The following is an 18,570-nucleotide window of genomic DNA, read 5'->3' on the forward strand; positions in this document are numbered from 1 at the left end:
ACAGCAGATCTTTATTAGTTTTCTATTTTATATATAGTCATGTGTATATGTTGATCCCAATCTCCCCATTTATCCCTCCACCCCCTTTGCCCGCTCGTAACAATATGATTGTTTTCTATGTCTGTGACTCTCTTTCTGTTTTGTACATAAGTTCGTTTGTACCAATTTAGTATTGTGTTCCTGAGCGGTGAGAAGCTGAACCTGAATTCGGTAACACTTTGTCTTTAGAGTTGGTGAAAGGATTCAGCCCCACACAAGCAGACAGCTTGTCTTCAGGCCATTTTATTTTGACCCCAAAGGAGATCTCTAGGGAGCGGGGACCTAGTTTTCCTGGGCGGTCGGCTCTTGTGGGTCAGCTTCCCGATCGCACCAGCAGAGGGGGAACCGACCACAGCAGGGCTGGAGCCACGGCTTCCAGAGGTTGTCCGGCATGTCCAGCTGCAGTGGAACCGGGCTGAGCGTCCGGCGATGGTCCTCCACGGCCTTTGTGATTCTCTCCATCACCTGATGGAATGAGGACTCCGTGTCTGGCGTGAGGGCGTGGGCCTCGGAAGGGTCTCTCGAGAGGTCAAACAGCAACGGTGGGTCATGATGGGCTACTTTGTCCCCAGAGCATGGGCAGACCCCTCTCCCGTAGCAGGCACTGGCTCCGGCTGGGTGGAACACTGGGGTCACGTAGTGGACTTTCCACACTGCCCCTCCTGGAGGAAGGGCAAGAATTGGGGAGGGTTGGCATGGAGACAGAGGACACATTGCTGGAGAGCTGGGCGATTCACAAGTGCCAGGGGCTGGAAGCAGCCCAGGTGTCCATCAAGTGATGGATGGATACACAGCATGGGGGCCATCCACACAGTGGAATATCACACAGCCATGAAAAGGAGTGAAGCTCTGACACAGGCTGCCACGTGGATGGACCTTGAACACACGTTGCTCAGAGAAAGAAGCCAGACACAGAAGGACACACAGTGTGTGATCCGTTTATAGGAAGCGTCCAGAGCAGGCAAATCCACAGAGATAGAAAGTGGATTCATGGTTACCAGGGGCTGGGGGAGGGGGATTGGGGAGTGAGTATTTAATGGGTTTGGAGTTTCACTGTGGAGGTGATGAAAATGTTACAGAGCTAGATGACGGTGAGGTTTGCACCCACTGTGAAGTGCTAAATGTCACTCAATTTTTACAGTCGAAAAGGGTGAATTTTATGGTGACGTGAATATCATGGACTGAATGTTTGTGTGTCCTCCACCCCTTCAACCCCAGATTCATTGTGGAAGCCTTGAGCTCCAACGTGATGGGATTGAGAGATAGAGCCTTGGGAGGTGATCAGGGTTAGACGATGTTGTGAAGGTGGGGCCCCCGGGATGGGATTTGTGTCCTTATAAGAAGAGAAAGAGGCCAGAGCTCTCTCTCCCCAACATGAGGACACAGGGAGAAGGTGGCCGAATCTGACCCAGAAGAGAGTCCTCCCTAGAACCAGACCGTGCTGGCACCTTGATCTCATACTTCCAGCCTCTAGAACTGTGAGAAATAAGTGTGCATTATTTTAAGCTCCCTGCTCTGTGGTCTTTTGTTATGGCAGCCGGAGCTAAGATGGTGAGGGAGAGCGCCACAGAGCTGTTTACAAAAAGGAATGAATTACTTGTCTGGACGGTGGTTTCCTAAGTGAATTCTCAGTGATGTTTTTCCTGAGCTTCTCTCTAGCTGTGAAGGTTCCACCAAGAAAAGGAGGGAAGGAAGGAAGGAAGGAAGGAGGGAAGGAGGGAAGGAGGGAAGGAAGGAGGAAAGGAGGGAAGGAAGGAAGGAGGGAAGGAGGGGAGGAAGGAGGGGAGGAAGGAGGGAAGGAAGGAAGGAGGGAAGGAGGGGAGGAAGGAGGGGAGGAAGGAGGGAAGGAAGGAAGGAGGGGAGGAAGGAGGGAAGGAAGGAAGGAGGGGAGGAAGGAGGGAAGGAAGGAAGGAGGGAAGGAGGGGAGGAAGGAGGGAAGGAAGGAAGGAGGGAAGGAGGGAAGGAAGGAAGGAGGAAGGAAAGAAGGGAGGGAGAGAGTGGCGTGCACCTGTGAGACATCCTCCAGCGTCTGAGAAGACTTACTACCTAGAGGTCAGCTGGCACCAGACCTAGCTCAGCCTCAGGAAGCGATTTTGACCAAACGGAAGGAGAGACTGAGGCTGTCCTCACACCAGCACTGCCCCCCGCCGTGGGTCAGACCCAGGACTGCACAGCCTGAGCCCTGCGGCTTCCTGCTGCGCGGGGAAGGAGGCCCCCACTCTCCCTCTGGCATCCCCCCGCATCCTCGCAGGGCAGCAAGTCTGGGGAAGCCACACGTGTAACCAGAGGGCAGTGAGCGGGACTCTGGTGGCCGTGCCTCTTCCAGGACCAGGCGGGAGGGCTCCCTTGGATCCTGGTGTAGGAGGACCAGGGAGGGAGACGGGGCAGGGCTGGGGCTGCTCCTGGGACCTGGACAGGAGAGTGAGAATGAGGCCAGGGGTTCCCATGCAGCCAGCAAGTGTGGGCAACCAAGACCTGTGGTCAGACAGGCATCCCGTTCCCTTCGTCCCCACAGCCACCAGATTTCCCTGCGCGAGCCCTGGTTCCCAGGCTAGCACCGCTGTGGTTTGGTATTTTTATGGGAACATTGGCTTCTGTTCCCTTCGAAGCATTTATGGTGACCTGCTGTCTTTTTTGGGTTTTTTTTTTTATATATTTATTTACTTATTTGGCTGCGCTGGGTCTTAGCTGTGGCACGTGGGGTCTAGTTCCCTGACCAGGGATGGAACTCCGAGCCCCCTGCATTGGGAGCGCAGAGCTTTAACCAAAGGACGCCCAGGGAAGCCCTGCGACCTGTTGTCTTAACAAGTGTCAGTTTTCTCACCTGTGAACTGGGGACAGGAATTGTCATCTGCTGGGGTTTTCAGAGTAAAATGAGTTCATCGGCATCGGACGGACACTCGTTCAATGTCCGTGATTGTTTTCATCGTTCAGGATGAGTACAGAGAGAAGACAGACAGAGTCGTAGGGAGGGGACTCAGGCCAGAGAGCGGTAAATAGACACCAGAAATGAGAAGATTGCCAAGAGTGCCGGATGCCTGGAAGAAAATACAAGCGGTCCAGGTGATGGAAGGCGGACGTGGAGGTGTGTGTGTGTGCAAGGTGCGGGGTGGGGTCATAGTGGATGCGGGACGTGAAGGTCAGGAACGGAGGATGGTCCGCCTCCTGAGCATGTTCTCCATGGCAGGGACGGGTGGTGCAAAGGCCCTGAGGCAGTAACTGCAGGTTCTAGAATCACAGGGCATGGTTCTGCTGCAGCTTGGTGACTGGGGGCTCCTAGGGTCCGAGCTCTTGCCCCAGAGAAGGGGAGGGGCTGGCTCATGTCACAGGGAGGAATCGGTATGGTGGGTGGTCCTGGAAAGGTTTTCATGGAGGGCTAAGTGGACAATGGGAGTGGGATGAAGAGGGGACCTGGGGAGGCCGGTGAGGGGGCCGTCGAAGAGACATGGCAAGTAGGAACAGGGGACTTCCCTGGCGGTCCAGTGGTTAGGGCTCCACGGTCCCAATTCAGGGGGCGTGGGTTCGATCCCTGGTTGGGGAACTAAGATCCCACATGGCGCATGGCACGGCCGAAAAACAAAAAGTTAAAAAAAAAAAAAAAGAAAGTAAGAACACACTCCCTATCTACCTTGAAAAAAAAAAAAATCGAGATATTTGCCCAATAACTGAGAGAAGAGAGGTTCGGTAATGGGGCAGCCACGGGGTAAAGGAAAAGAGGATGAACGTTGATCCCAGCTATCGGTGCCACTCACAGCAGTGCTTGAAGGTTGGGCTATGGAACTGAAGGAAAGTTTAAAAAAACCCTTAAAAAGGGAAATCTATAATATGTGACTTTAAAAAATCAAAAGCGTAGCAATAGAAATCATCCCTAAGCATAAATGCTGGTAGACTGAACTGTGCAATTGAATGAAAGTTTTCTAAAAAATCGTAAAAGGGGAAATCTATAGTATGTAAGTTTAAAAAGGCAAAAATGTAGCAATAAAAATTATCCGTAAGCATAAATAGTTGTAGATTGTGCTAGGTAATTGAATGAAAGGTTTTGGGTTTTTTTTGCCACGTCCCATGGTATGCAGGATCTGAGTTCCCCAACCAGGGATTGAACCCGTCCCCCTCTGCAGTGGAAGCACGGAGTCTTAACCACTGGACTTCCAGGGAAGTCCCTGAATGAAAGTTTTTTTTTTTTTAATCTTAAAAGAGGAAATCTATGTTATGAAATTCTTAAAAACCCAAAAATGTAGCAATAAAAATCATCCCAGATGATGATACTACTGGAAAGGATGGACAGGAAAAGGAGGGAGATTTTTTAAAAATCTATTGGTAACTTCCTCAAATAAGGGGGATTCCAAAAGGTATTCTTTTATTCTTGTTTCAGACAACTGGACATGTCCAGAGAATGGTTTTGAGGCATAAAGAAAAAAGAGTGAGTTGAATTGCCAGAGGGCTATAGGCCTTCCCAAACCCTGGAAGAAAACCAAGTCCTTAAGGCAAATCCACAAAAAAGGGAGAAAATGTCAGGGCAAAATGCAGAATAATAGAGAGGGAAACAGAAATGAAGAAAAGAGAAGAAACTCAAATAGCTGAAAGTCTGTTACCACAGACCAAGGCAGAGGCAGAACTCAAGCAGTTAGAAAACTTAAAAATACAGTTGTTTAGTAAATCCAAGAGCTGGATTTAAAAAGATTCATGGAAACAGAAAACCTCAAGCAACTCCAGGCAGACGATGATGGAGAATCCAGCTATAAATACGGAAGCAATTAAAATACAATGAAATGACTTGGTAAGGGAGTAAAGTGCTTGGTAAAACGAATAGCTTTTCAATAAGAAGTGCGGAGACATAACATGCCTCAGTTTGGGAACACTTGATATTGTAAAGATACCACTTCCCCCCCAAAATCATTTATACGTTGAAGACAATGGATATTGATATTCCTGTGGGATTAAAAAAAAATAGTTGCAAATGATTTTACAATTCTTTTGAAAGGACTGTTGGGCCACAACAGCCCAGAAAAGTTTGAGATGCAAAAATTATTCACTAAACATGTTACTGCTTGTTTTACAAAGTTATCATTAATCTAACAGGTATGAGATGGTGTCATGAAGTTAAGACACGTGGAAAGCAAATATAGATTAAGAGGACAGACTGGAAAGGTTAGAATCAGGTTGGAACACCTGTGTGTGTACAAGTGTGTGTGTGTGTGATGATAAAAGTTGCACCTCACCTCATGGGGCTGGGGGACGGGAAAGCCATAGACCAGAGAATTCCCTTCCGATCACCACGGGATGATCGACAGTGAAAGGATGTTGCCGGCATCAGAAGAAAAATACCGCCAAGAAGGAAATAAAGGAGCTCGCGTGGACATGCAAAAGCCACAAAGAAGCAGAAAATGCGAACGGAGGCCAAGACATGACTCCTTCAGGCAGGCTACTCACTGTTCCGTTGGTGCCACCGGGCTGCGTGCAGGAAGCTCTCGCAGTAATGCATCAGGAACTCGTGCTCCGAGTGCTGGGCTGTCCCCAGGAGCAAGGGCAGCAGGTCCCGGCCGTCAATCACCCTACAGGCAGGAGCACAGGGACTCAGGGCGGGGCTGCTGGAAGGTGGGCGTGGCCTTAACAAGCCCAGGGCCGCCCCGGGGCAGTCAGCACCCCATCCGCCTGCACACAGCGCCTTCGGCTAAAAGATGTTGGAGGGTCCAGCTTGCTTGGCTGAAGTAATGGTCCCCCCAGCCTTATTCTGAAGCACAAAGAGCTGAACAAAATGGAAACACCTGCTTGGTTCTATATGGATTTGAGCTTTAAGTCGTTATAGAACATGCGGCATTCTTCAACAAGACCTGGAATCATTTCATAAATATATATAATAAAAGAAATCTATATGCATATGTAGTGTATATATGCAATATACATCATTATATAAAAATATATACATTATATACAAATAGACATATATACACTATATATGCAATATATAATATATACACAATATATGTATTATATATTCAATATATACACTATATATTATATATACTGTATATACAATATCTATACATATACACATACCACATACATATACCATAGATATGTGATATATATACCCACCATATATACATAAAATATATGCATACACCATACATATAGCACATATATATATATACACCATGAATATACACAATATATATCATTTCATTTCCAAACGTGTATTCATATACACATACACACATATGTTTACATATGTGTGTGTATAAATATATATAAATGTATATATAAATAAAACCAAGCAACAATATATGGCTGGATTTTATCTTCTAGCAAAATACATTTGTGATATACATGATGGACAAATTTTTATTTTTAAAACAAATGAGATATTATAAATTAATGTTAAAAATTAGCAGCCAATTAGGAGGAAAAAAAAATCAACCAGAGACATGATATTCAATGTAAGAGAAGAGAAAAGAGGAGAATGTAATATTCAACATCTCTGCTGATAAAGCAGTGGAAAGGATAACACACATATATGTATATGTGCATACACACATACTGTATGTGTCGTTTATATAATAAATAAATTACATGTATAAATTAAATTGATTTTAGTTCTATTATTTTAAAAACAGATGCTCTCACATACAGCCAGTAGCAATTCCTAGGGAACAATTTGACAAAATGTATCAAGAGATTTAGTAAATGGCCACACACTTTGACCCAGGAATTCAACTTCCAGGGATTTTTACTAAGAAGGTAATTATGACAGGCAGTAAAATGGCAAAGCCAGATTTTTTTCAAAATGAACACGGCTGAAGTCCACCTGTAAGAGGTTAGTTGAAAGAATACTGTAAAGCCATTAAAATTTTTGTCCGTGCATAAAGTGTCTAAATATATATAGATATGTACATATATATCTCTCTATATATACTGAATATTTTATACAAATATATAAAATATAAATATATAATATATAAATATATATAGTACATAGGTATCATATAACTTAATTATGTATTCATCTCTACCTTGTCAAGTTTATGAAATAATTTTATTTTCTTTCTATTCCTCCCAAATTTTCTATAATTTTTAAAGGAAGAAAAACTGGAATCGGGCTTCCCTGGTGGTGCAGTGGTTAAGAATCCGCCTGCCAGTGCAGGAGCCACGGGTTCGAGCCCTGGTCCAGGAAGATCCCACGTGCCGTGGAGCAACTAAGCCCACGAGCCACAACTACTGAGCCCGCGAGCCACAACTGCTGAGCCCACGTGCCTAGAGCCCGTGCTCTGCGACAAGAGAAGCCACCGCAATGAGAAGCCCGCGCACCGCAATGAAGAGTAGCCCCCGCCGGCCACAACTAGAGAAAGCCTGCGCGCAGCAACGAAGACCCAACACAGCCAAAAAAAAATAAATAAAATAATAAATAAATAAATAAAATAAGAAAAACTGGGATCATGAAAAGTCCCTACCACACTACATCAAAAGGAATCTCTTGTGATGAATCGTTAGTAAATTCATTGATGCGTTTCAGTGACCATCGTCCTTATAATCAAATGGCTCCACTTAAGACTGAGAAGAGAAGGACATTTTGTGCATAAAATGAAGCAGACGTTGGATCCCAGCAGAGAATGATGAGCGTTTTTCCCGATACTGATCTCACGGATGTTTTATGCCAAACAAAAGTGACAGTGATGTTTGACATACATGTTGGCTCTACACAAAACGCAACTACCTTCTTTGGGCTGCTCTGTACCTGTCATGGGGCACCTGGCCACCCCCCAGCTGGACCACGGTGGGGAAGACATCCATCAGGCTGGTGGGCTCGTGGATCAGGCGGCCAGCGGGCAGCACCCCGGGCCACCGGAGTATCCCTGGGACCCGGATCCCACCTTCCCAGCCGCCCATGCCTTTGCCACCTGTGTTTAAACATGAACAGGAAAGAATGTGATTGAAAATCCAAAGTGGTTGCTTACCTGGGTGATTTAACCTTTCCATCTGTTTTAAATCTCTCTTTCTCTCCCTCCCTCTTTAATTACATGATGACATTTAGTTCCTCCCTGGCAGAGCATAGATTTTGTTTTATTTATTATTCTGGGTGTTGGTTTTCCACCACACGGGGGTCAGGACATGGATATCTTTGGGGACATTATTCCGTTGACCACAACGATCATTTGGGTTCCTTTGGTTTTTGTGACTTTGCTTTGTAAACTCCCATTCCAGAGAAAGCGTTGGGAATTATTGGGAAGAGATGAAGACAGTACACATGGATCTGGGAATGTCTCACCCTTACCTTTATATATCCCATTCCAGCCACCATATTGATGGTTTCCAAACTGAGCCTCTAAGGATCCCCCATGGTCCGACGTAAAATAAACGAGGGTACTATTGGTCAAACCTTCTGTGTCCAAGGTATCAAGGATCTGCCCTGCAAGAATAGATGGGTGTGTGCCAGTCAAAATAGAAGAAACTCTTACACCAGATTTTTGGAACGCTTCCTTAAAATGAGTCTTCAGCGTTAAAGCATAATGGGAGTCAGCAGTAATATAATTGTGCTATTCTAAGCATCTTTGATCTAAGATTGACATATGTCTTTGTATGTGCCCCATCCTGTTTCCAAAAAGTTTCAGGAAAGCTACAAGTGTACCTGCTGCATAGGACAACGTCGTGAACCCTTACAAATGAGGCAAAAGAAGATTACAGAGAAAAATAGGGAACAGGATGGTCTAGGAAGGACGGTGACAAAGGCATTTGTACATGGATGAAGAATAGTTTTCAGTGGCAGTTCTAAGTTTCTTAGAGTCACATAAAAAATATCTGTACCCCCATGTTCATAGCAGCAGTATTTACGATAGCCAATACATGGAAGCAACCTGAGTGTCCATCGATGGATGAATGAATAAAGAAAATGTGTTGTATACGTTCAACGGACTATTATCCAGCCTTGAGAAAGGAGGAAATCCTGCCACTTGCGGCGACATGCATGGACCCTGAGGGCATTATGCTCGGTGCAGTATGTCAGACAGAGAAAGACAAATACCGTGTGATCTCACTTATATGTGGGATCCAAAAAGCCACACCTACAGAAAGAGAAAACAGATTGGTGGCTACTGCAGGTGAGGGTGAGGGGTGGGGAAAAATGGGGGAAGGTGGTTGGTGAAAAGTTACAGATTTAAAAAAACGAGTGTACTTCTTTGGTGTTTGGGTGTTGCTTTTTTATACAGTCTGACCAGGTCTGCATTTTTTTTTTTTTGAGGTACGCGGGCCCCTCACTGTTGCGGTCCCTCCCGTTGCGGAGCACAGGTTCCGGACGCGCAGGCTCAGCGGCCATGGCTCACGGGCCCAGCCGCTCCGCGGCATGTGGGATCTTCCCGGACCGGGGCACGAACCTGTGTCCCCTGCATCGGCAGGCGGACTCTCAACCACTGCGCCACCAGGGAAGCCCTGGTCCTCTCATTCTTTACATCCTTCCCTCCTGCAGTTTCTGGACGAGGAACCATCACTTTCTCATCTGGAAAAGGTACCTACCCACCATCCAATCCATCTCTTCTGTGTTGTCCCCGTACAGCCCATGGGGACTCCTCCCTCGGAAGTTCTCGGTAGTGATGAGAGGGGTGTGGACATGTAGAAAGGACACGAAGAGGAGGAAAGGTCCTTGCTTGTTTCTGAAAGTAGATACGATGTGATGGGAGTTATTTTTTGGTCAACCTGAGCTTGAGCTCCCACAGATGCTAAATACAAATTTCCATTGTCACGTCCTTACTCAGATACACGACTGTGCTGCTGTACCCACCAGCAGCAACTGCGGAGATCTGTTCCACGGCGCGACGTTCCTGTGTCTGAGAATCTTCAGCGTGATGACTTTCTTCCTTCTAAAGTCTTTTGAAAAGTCCACACGAATTTTTTTATTTTTTGGCCGTGCCACGGCATGTGGGATCTCAGCTTCCCGACCAGGTATCGAACCCGTGCCCCCTGCAGTGGAAGCGCAGAGTCCTAACCACTGGACCGCCAGGGAAGTCCCTCCACACCGATTTTATACGTCTTTTTCTTCCTGATTATCGTTTTCTAACCCTATGGACTTCGGATGACTGAAAGTAAAATAGAGTACCAGGATGCCATCTGGTCTGACTTTTATTTTATTGTTATTTCGGTATATTTTTCGATTTCCAACTTAGCTGAAAGAATAAGTGATTTGCACATTCAGTTTTCTTTACAACTGCTCTTATGCAATGAAGTTTAGGGTGTGGAACAGTCATGAAAAAACCCACTTTCAAAATGATGTATATGGGGTTATTAACCTCAAGTTGATTCTCCCCAATCTAGACAATTCCTCACCTTCCCCTGTCTTCACCTGATCTTTATGGTCTAATCTACACCCTTAAAGGACAGAAGCAAAGGTGAAGCTCTTAGACTTAATAAGGACACATCAGGTTAGTTTGTTCTAATTTGAAAGCCAAGTATTCGCTTCACACCTGACCCAGATTTGGCAATTCCATCAAAAGCTCTCTAAGAATATTCCGGAACATGATCACCACCCAGGTAAGTTGGGGTTCCATGGAGTCACCCACTTTACTGGAACCCCTTTGGGGAGCACGAAGTGGCCTCCATTTGGTGTAGCTTTTCATTGTGTCCCTCCTGGTCTGGCCTGGTAAGTCTCTTTGTCACTGTCACTCACATTTACATCCAGGCTGAAGTTAGCCACAGGACCGCTTGGTCCTGATGGTAGAGCTTTAAAAATACTTAGCATTTATTGCAAAACCTACAGGTGATTCAGTTTCGTATGTTCATTAAATACCACCCCTGTGGTAACCAGGGGTGCTCAAAGAATTGAACTGGCTCTTTTTTTTTTTTTTAGCCATGCCACGTGGCTTGCAGACCAGGGATAGAACCCGTGCCCCCTGCAGCGCGAGCTCAGAGTCCTAACCACTGGACCCCCAGGGAATTCCCTGGTCTGGCTCTAAAATAAGAAGGAACAGCAGCAAATTTCAACTGACTGGTCCGTTGTTTGAACGGACCCAGTTGAGTTCCAGGGAACATCATTCATGCCCCATTTTACCAAAAAAATGTCTTTCTGAGCTGGGACCGTTTCACCACGCCAGTACCCATTCCAGAAGAAGCAGATTCCGAATTCATTTTCATCCTGAAGCCACCTTTGATACTCACCTTTTGACAAAGGATGAGACCTCCTTGAGCATAAGAGCCGTCGTCCTTTGAAGGGACATGGGCTGCTCGGTGATGGCGTGATTTCGCATCAGAAAGCAGTCGGCGTGAACAATCAGGGCACCCATGAAATAGGAGGTCGTGAGGCACAGCAGGGCCACAATGGCTGAGCAGATGACCAGAGTCCAGGAGCCCGCTACCAGGCGAGTGAGTTTCCCAGCGGTGAGTGTAAAGGCGGCCAACGCCATGACATGCGAGCAGACGTTGAGTTTATGCTCCAAGCCTGCGCGCTTTTCAGACACTTCCCCGGGCTCACAGTCTCCCATCATGGAAAACGGCATTCCGTAGAAATGGTCAAAGCCATGGCTGAGCGGGTGGTGGCAGTAATCATCGGAGGATTCACAGTTGAGACCCAGATGCCATTTTCCTGAAAAGCAAGAAGTACGCACGCGTGACAACGGTCCGACCATCCCTGGGGGCGTGGGTATGGTGTGCTTGCCAAGTTCTAGGCTCTCTGCTGGGTGGTGGGATGAGGTGGGGATGTAGAGGAGGCGGGGTAGTGTTTGCTGTTGTTTGTACCACAGCCTGGCCAGGTCACTTCAAGGGAATGAGGACCTGTGTAGCAGCATTTCCTGTGCTGCTGGAACAAAGTCCCATAACTTGGTGGCCTGAAACAACAGGAATTTATGCTCTCACAGTTCTGGAGGGCAAGTCCAAAATCAAGGCAAGTGGGCAGGGCCGTGCTCCCTCCAGAGGCTCCAGGAGAGGGTCCTTTCCGCCTCTTCCAGCTTCTGGGGGCTCCAGGCGTCCCCAGGCTCGTGGCCGCATCCCTCCCATCTCTGCCTCAATGGTCTCACTATCTCCTCTTTGTAGTCAGATATGTGTCTGTCTCCCTCTTGAAAGGACCCTTGTCCTTGTACATAAGGAAACCTGGATCATCCAGGATCATCTCTTCATGTCAAGATCCTTCACTGAATCACATCTGCAAAGACCCTTTTTCCCTAGGTAAGGTTATATTTGCAGGTTCCAGCAGTTAGGACCTGCTATCTTTGGTGACCCTTATTCAGTCGACTCCACCTGACTTTGCGAGGGTCTACAGGAGAGCAGTAATCAAGGTACACAGTGGTCACACGGCTCTAGAAAACTCCATCTGATGTGGCCAGCGTGAGCAAAAGATTTCCTGACCTTAGAATTCTCCGTCCCTTTTGCTAATTCATTATAATCAGGGTGGTGGTGGGTGACAGGTTTTGCAGACCCCACCTGTCGTGTTCAGTCAGTGGAAGGTGATTAGCTCCCCTGCTGTCACTGCTGGAGTGTTGATACGCTCTGTGTACCTTCTCAGCAGCCCAATGGTGTCTGTCACCCAGAAAACCTCATGTGATTTCCCGAGCGATATATCCACGAATCTATTGGATTCTATATTCAAAGAGCTAAAGAGTTAGCTTTGCTCTTCTGATCAACAAAGGAGACGTTAGCAAAACTTATTACTATAACATGATAATGATCATGACTCCTTGAGCCCCTTTCAAGAAACTGCCGTCCCTAATTTTCATTCATTCCACACATGACGTAAGCGGTTTGTTGACGTATAGAAAGATAAGCCTGCTCTTTATGGAAGCAGACAGGAAGGTTCTAAGCTGTGTGGTCACATTTCTAGACAGGAAATGGGGTAAAACAGCATGATGAAAATTTTTGGTAATTTGGTAAAATTAGAAAAGAAATGAGAAATCCCACTGTGTCCCAACTATTTCATTTCCAAACTTCTTACTTGACTATAACTTCCCTATAAAAGTAATGTGCTCCGGGGAGATCAGCTCAGTGCTTTGTGATCACCTAGAGGGGTGGGATAGGGAGGGTGGGAGGGAGACCCAAGAGGGAGGAGATATGGGGATATATGTATAGCTGATTCACTTTGTTATAGAGCAGAAACTAACACACCATTGTAAGGCAATTATACTCTAATAAAGATGTGAAAAAAAAAGTAATGTGCTTTATACTTAGAAAATGTCCATACCTATGAGTCCAGTGGCATAGCCTTTATCTTTCAATATTTTTGCAAAAGTTGTTTCATTTGGTGGAAGTCCTCCAGATACGCCCGTCCACTGAAGAACCCGGTAACCATTACTGGACACCATACCTTTGATCAATCGTTTTCAAAGAAATGTTACAATCAGACATCGATTTGTATCATCATTATTATCACTTTAACTTAGAACATTTGGTGGAAATCTCCATTATTCAAAATTCAGTTGAAAATTTACTTCCAACGTGGGTTGGCCTTATGGGTTTTATTTTTGTCAGCAAAGTAAATGATTCATTAATCGAAAATGTTAGCGAGAAGACTTACGGTCATGCTATGTCAAGGTTGTAAGCCAAAAGAGAATTAAATGAAAAGGAAAACAGAATTAAAAATGATTTTATGATTTCAGCAAACTCTTGATAGAATCCAGTACTTCTCAAACTGGTCTGCACATTGGAATCATGGGAGGGGTTTCCAGAATATCTTGACACCTGGTTATCATATCACCCCAGAGACTGTGATATTAGTTGGTCTGGGGTGGAATTTGGAATGGTTAAAAGGTCCCCCCAAATGACTCTCATGTGCTGAAAAGGTAGGGAACCACGGACATAATTCATCCTGACCCTGATAGATCCAGGACCTCTACCCAATCATTTAAAAATGTAGGTTCAATATTTTTATAAAGCTCTGCAGTGTGCAGTTGAGAACCAACAATTTAGAAGATGCTCTTTGCCTCCTAGACCTTTTTGATGACTGCAGCTCAGTCTGATCAGAGAGGATCCACTTGGTTCAAAGAGCAAATGAAGTTCTCAGTGATCATGCTTTGGAAATTGGAGAATTCTGAGATTTTTCCAAAACCTCAAGAATGCGTCTGGTTCAATGAAGGCTAGTGAAAACCAAATAGTTCTAGGTCAGGACAAAGAAAGTTGGGGTGTTTCAGCTTATGTTGTCGAGGATTTATTCTTCCCTGAGCAGGTTGGAGAGAACTATATATAGGAGGGTCTCTGTGGGTCACTTTGATGGGTCAACTTGACCAGGCTACGGTCCCCAGACATGCAAACACTAGTCCATGGGTCTAGGTGTTGCTGTGAAAGTCTTGTGTAGATTGGGTTAACATCTGCAATCAATCGGCTTCAACTAAAGGAGGTGACCCCCGTGCAGGTGGGTGGCCTCATCCAGTCCGTTGGAGGTCTCCAGCACAAAAGCTGAGGTTTCCAGACACAGAAGGGATTCTGCTTCAAGACTGCAACACCAGATCCCACCTGCGTCTCCAGCCTGCTGTCCTGCCCTGAGGATTCTGGACTTGCCAACCACACAGTCACACTAGCCAGTTCCTTAAAATAAATCTCTTTACAGAGTAGGAGACAGAGATGGTAGATCCTAAATAAATAGCTGATAGATTGATAGATGGTAGATGGATAGATAGATAGATGATAGATAAATGATAGATGGATATATAGATAGATAGATGATAGATGGATGGATAGATAGATGATAGATGAATAGATAAATGAGAGATAGATGATAGATAAATGATAGACAATAGATAGATGATAGATGGATAGATAGATGGATAGATAGATGATAGATAGAAGATAGATAGATAGATACATGATAGATAGATGATAGATAGATGACAGATAGATAGATAGATAGACAGATAGATAGATGATAGATAGATCTTGTTGGTTCTATTTCTCTGGAGAACTCCGGCTGATATAGGGTCTGAAGTCTGTCCCTACTCCCAGGAGTCAGCTTCAGGGTCAAAGGGCAGAAGGACATTATACAGACTTTCAAACTTTTAGTCTACGTTCTACCCAAATCCCCAGGGAGATAGAAGATTGGGAGAAAAAAACCCTCCAAACCCCTCTGAAAAACAAACAGAAAAAACCCCCAAACCAAAAAGCCCCAAACCCCCCAAAAACAAACAACAAAAGAAAACAAAAAAGCCAAAAAAACAAAGAAATAAAAGAAAACACACCAAAAACCTCTCAAAAAACAAAACTAAAACCAAAACCCAAAACCAACCAAACAAAAACCCCAGACCTTTATAACAAAAGATCTGCATGACTTTTAATCCAAAAGAGGCTGATTTTGGAGCCCCTGAGGTGGAAGGGGAGGAATATTTTGTCGACGTATTTCCCTCTTTAAAATCATTCCGAGGTCTCAGATCTTTTTCTTGGGGCCACAGAGAGCAAAAGAAATTCCTTTTCCACGCAGCGGGCAGAGATTTGAAAACAATCTTCGGAGACCCCTATCTCTTCTGCTTCAGATTAAACATATTTGGTTACTTAAACTTTTGCACAACCAGAGTCATGATAACGCCTGTTAGGTCCCTTAATATACCTCGGGGTAGATTATTATGTATGTTATACTAAGGGTTGAAAAGCTATGCCCCCTGGGGCAAATGTTGCCTACCACCTGATTGCATAACCCCTGCAGGTGGAGAATGGTTTTGTACGCTTTATTTAATGGTTGGGGAAAAAATAAGAAGTAGTATGTTTCATAACATATGAAACTATATGAGATTTAAATTTCAGTGTTCATAAATAAAGTTTTATCAGAACACAGCCATGCTCATTTATGTATGTAAGGTCGGTAGCTGCTCTCAAGCTACAACAGTAGAGTTGTGTAGCTGTATCACAGGCTACATGGCCCACAAAGATGAAAGTATTTAATATCTCGCCCTTTAGAGAAAGAGTTTGCCAACGCCTGCCTTATATGGTTATCCACATCACAGGAGACAACAAATGCACCGGGTTCTACCAGTGTCACCTCATTATCTATAGCTCTTACGGACTCCAATCTGATGGGGGACTTAGAGCGTTCTCTTCCCCCTGTACTGGAGAATCCGCACACGATTAGTCAAAAAGAGCATGTTCCTGCCCACTGCGTGATTAGACGGAAGGAAGGACAAACCTGATCGGAGAGGGTATCTGCCTGTTAGGAAAGCGGCTCTGCTTGGCGTGCACACGGAAGCCGCGGCGATGTGCTGGGTGAGCATCACGCCATCCGCGGCAAGGCGGTCAACGTTCGGAGTCCTACAGACGGAGACGTTAACTGCTTTACTCCTTAGCGCACAAACACAGAGGCTTTTCCCGTAAGCATAGTGACATCCTACCTAATAGAAAACTTTCCAGTCGCCAATTAACACATGCATGCGTTCTTAGGAACGAACAAAAGACAACGGCTTTGCAGAGCTGGGGATGGACCTAGAGACTGTAATACAGAGTGAAGCAAGCCAGACGAGAAAAACGAACACCGTATCATATCTTTTCCATGTGGCGTCTAGAAAAATGGTACAGATGAACTTCTTTGCAAAGCAGGAATAGAGACACAGACGTTGAGAACGAACATATGGATACGGGGCGGGTGGGATGAATTAGGAGAATGGGATGGACATAGACACACTACTATATATAAAATAGGTAACTAATGAGAACCTACTGTATAGCACAGGGAACTCTACTCAGTGCTCTGCGGTGACCTACATGGGAAGGGAATCTAAAAAAGAGTGGCTGTGTGTATACGTCTAACTGATTCACTTCGTTATACTGCAGAAACTAACACACCATTGTGAAGCAACTATAGTCCAATAACAATTAGTAATTTTTAAAAAGGCAGTGGAAAAACTTCACGTCTTCTGAAACGTCAAAGAAGTATCCACTGCGTTATTATTTACCAAGTTTCCACAATATACGACTGGCGCCGAGGCAGATACGATAAGAGATCCAGAAGTGAGAGTCCAGAGTGACTTCTCACTTGGGACACACAGTCTTCTTTTTTTCTTTACTTTTTATTTTATATTAGCGTGGAGTTGATGAGCCATGTTGCATTAGTTTCAGGGGTGCGGCACAGTGACTCAGCTATCCACAGACGTGTATCTATGCTGTTTCAGATTCTTTTCCCATTTAGGTCGTTACAGAGGATTGAGCAGAGCCCCCTGTGCTCTACAGAGGTCCTTGCTGGTTACGCATTTTAAGCACAGCTGTGCGGGCACGCTAATCCTAACTGGAAGATTTGACTCCACGCTACCAGCGCACTGTCGGTGGGACGTGAGGGTGGGACTCAGATGCAGCTTCAGGGTAGTGCCTGTGCTACCAGAGACTGTGCTGATGGAGATCATACTTAACAGCGAAGCGATTATTCACACACAGGATGCGTGTGAGCTGGCGTTCATGCAGGTGTGGGAAGAAGGCGGGATTAAGGGCGTTCAGAGAAATGATGTGTGTGCAATTCTGTTATAGTTTGAATTGCACAGACCGAGGGTCAGATGCGATATCAGTGGCCTCTGCACCAGGGTGTCAGATGAGCAATTCTCTGGTCCTTGCCTTATGGTGTCGTTGCCATAGCAGCCGACATCTCCAATGCCGAGATCGTCTGCCATCAGGAGAAGGATATTCGGACGGGAACCAGATAGACTGCGGCAAGCTGAGGGCTTCAAATCCAGAAGCACACTGACTGTCAGAGCCAGCCAGCTCCTGAAAAACAAGCTACCCAACAAGGCTTCATGCTGCTTTCCACCTGATTGACACTACTTCTGTAAGTGGGAAGTTGGGTTCCCTCTTTTAGGGGACTTTGATATTATCATCCCATTTCAGAAGAGTTTGAATACACCTCTTAGGCATTTGAATTTTTTCTCTCTCTTTCTTGCTTTTTTTTTTTTTTAAGTTAAAAACAACTCATCCTTTCATGGATGCCACCCTGGGCACGCAAATAAACAGCAGGACAAGGGTGTTCCAATCCCCAGCAGCGTCATGAAATAAAGATGGAAATCTGAATCTGATGGAATTTGTGTCGTGGGCTTCCCGGAAAACCAGACACCGGCCCCATGGCAAGACTTGACGCACAGCTGCATCGGAAAGAGTGAGGTGGAATTCTTTCTGTAGCTGCCGGGGAGCACCTCCCAGGAAAGGGTGCGTGCAACGTGTATATTAATCGTGAATCCTCAGAAGGGGAGGGATCAATTACTAATTTAGAAAGATCAGTTTACTCTCAATGCATTCTGAGAAAGCGACATGAAGTCACACAGAGGCAGACCTAGAAGATGAACGAGTGCCCATCATCCTATTTTACCAAGAGTGTTCCAGATGTAACATGTCCTCTCTGTCCTTGTATTTCCTGTAAGAGATAAAGAGGTGGATATTAACACAGGCAGCAGAAAATGAACGAATGCAGGAAGTCAGACAGTAAGTCTGTAACGAGAAGGGAAACGTGGATTCTCTCTGATGCTGTCAATAACATCTTAACTACTAAAAACTCATCAAGGAATGAATGTTCTTCCCTACTCAAAAAGCTTTACGAATGCTGAACACTGTCTTTAGAACGGAGAACATGGCCTTTGTTAGCTCTAGCTTAGGTCAGAGTGTGATTGG

The 18,570-nt window shown here is 45.4% G+C and overlaps 1 protein-coding gene across 1 annotated transcript; it reads right to left on the minus strand.

The window, feature by feature from the left end:
- Positions 1 to 321: 321 nt before the first annotated feature.
- Positions 322 to 18,294, minus strand: LOC309978874 (arylsulfatase L-like; the record flags this gene model as incomplete). The annotated part of the gene is made up of 10 exons (XM_082865525.1): positions 322 to 701; positions 5,470 to 5,591; positions 7,772 to 7,934; positions 8,309 to 8,443; positions 9,544 to 9,680; positions 11,179 to 11,602; positions 13,190 to 13,312; positions 16,115 to 16,236; positions 17,527 to 17,688; positions 18,272 to 18,294. The coding sequence occupies 10 exons, from the start codon at positions 18,292 to 18,294 to the stop codon at positions 322 to 324; spliced, it is 1,791 nt and encodes a 596-aa protein (XP_082721651.1).
- Between the last annotated feature and the right edge of the window lie 276 nt (positions 18,295 to 18,570).

The sequence above is a fragment of the Leucopleurus acutus genome (assembly GCF_964270905.1).
Source record: "Leucopleurus acutus genome assembly, chromosome: Y".
Taxonomy (NCBI): Eukaryota; Metazoa; Chordata; class Mammalia; order Artiodactyla; family Delphinidae; genus Leucopleurus; species Leucopleurus acutus.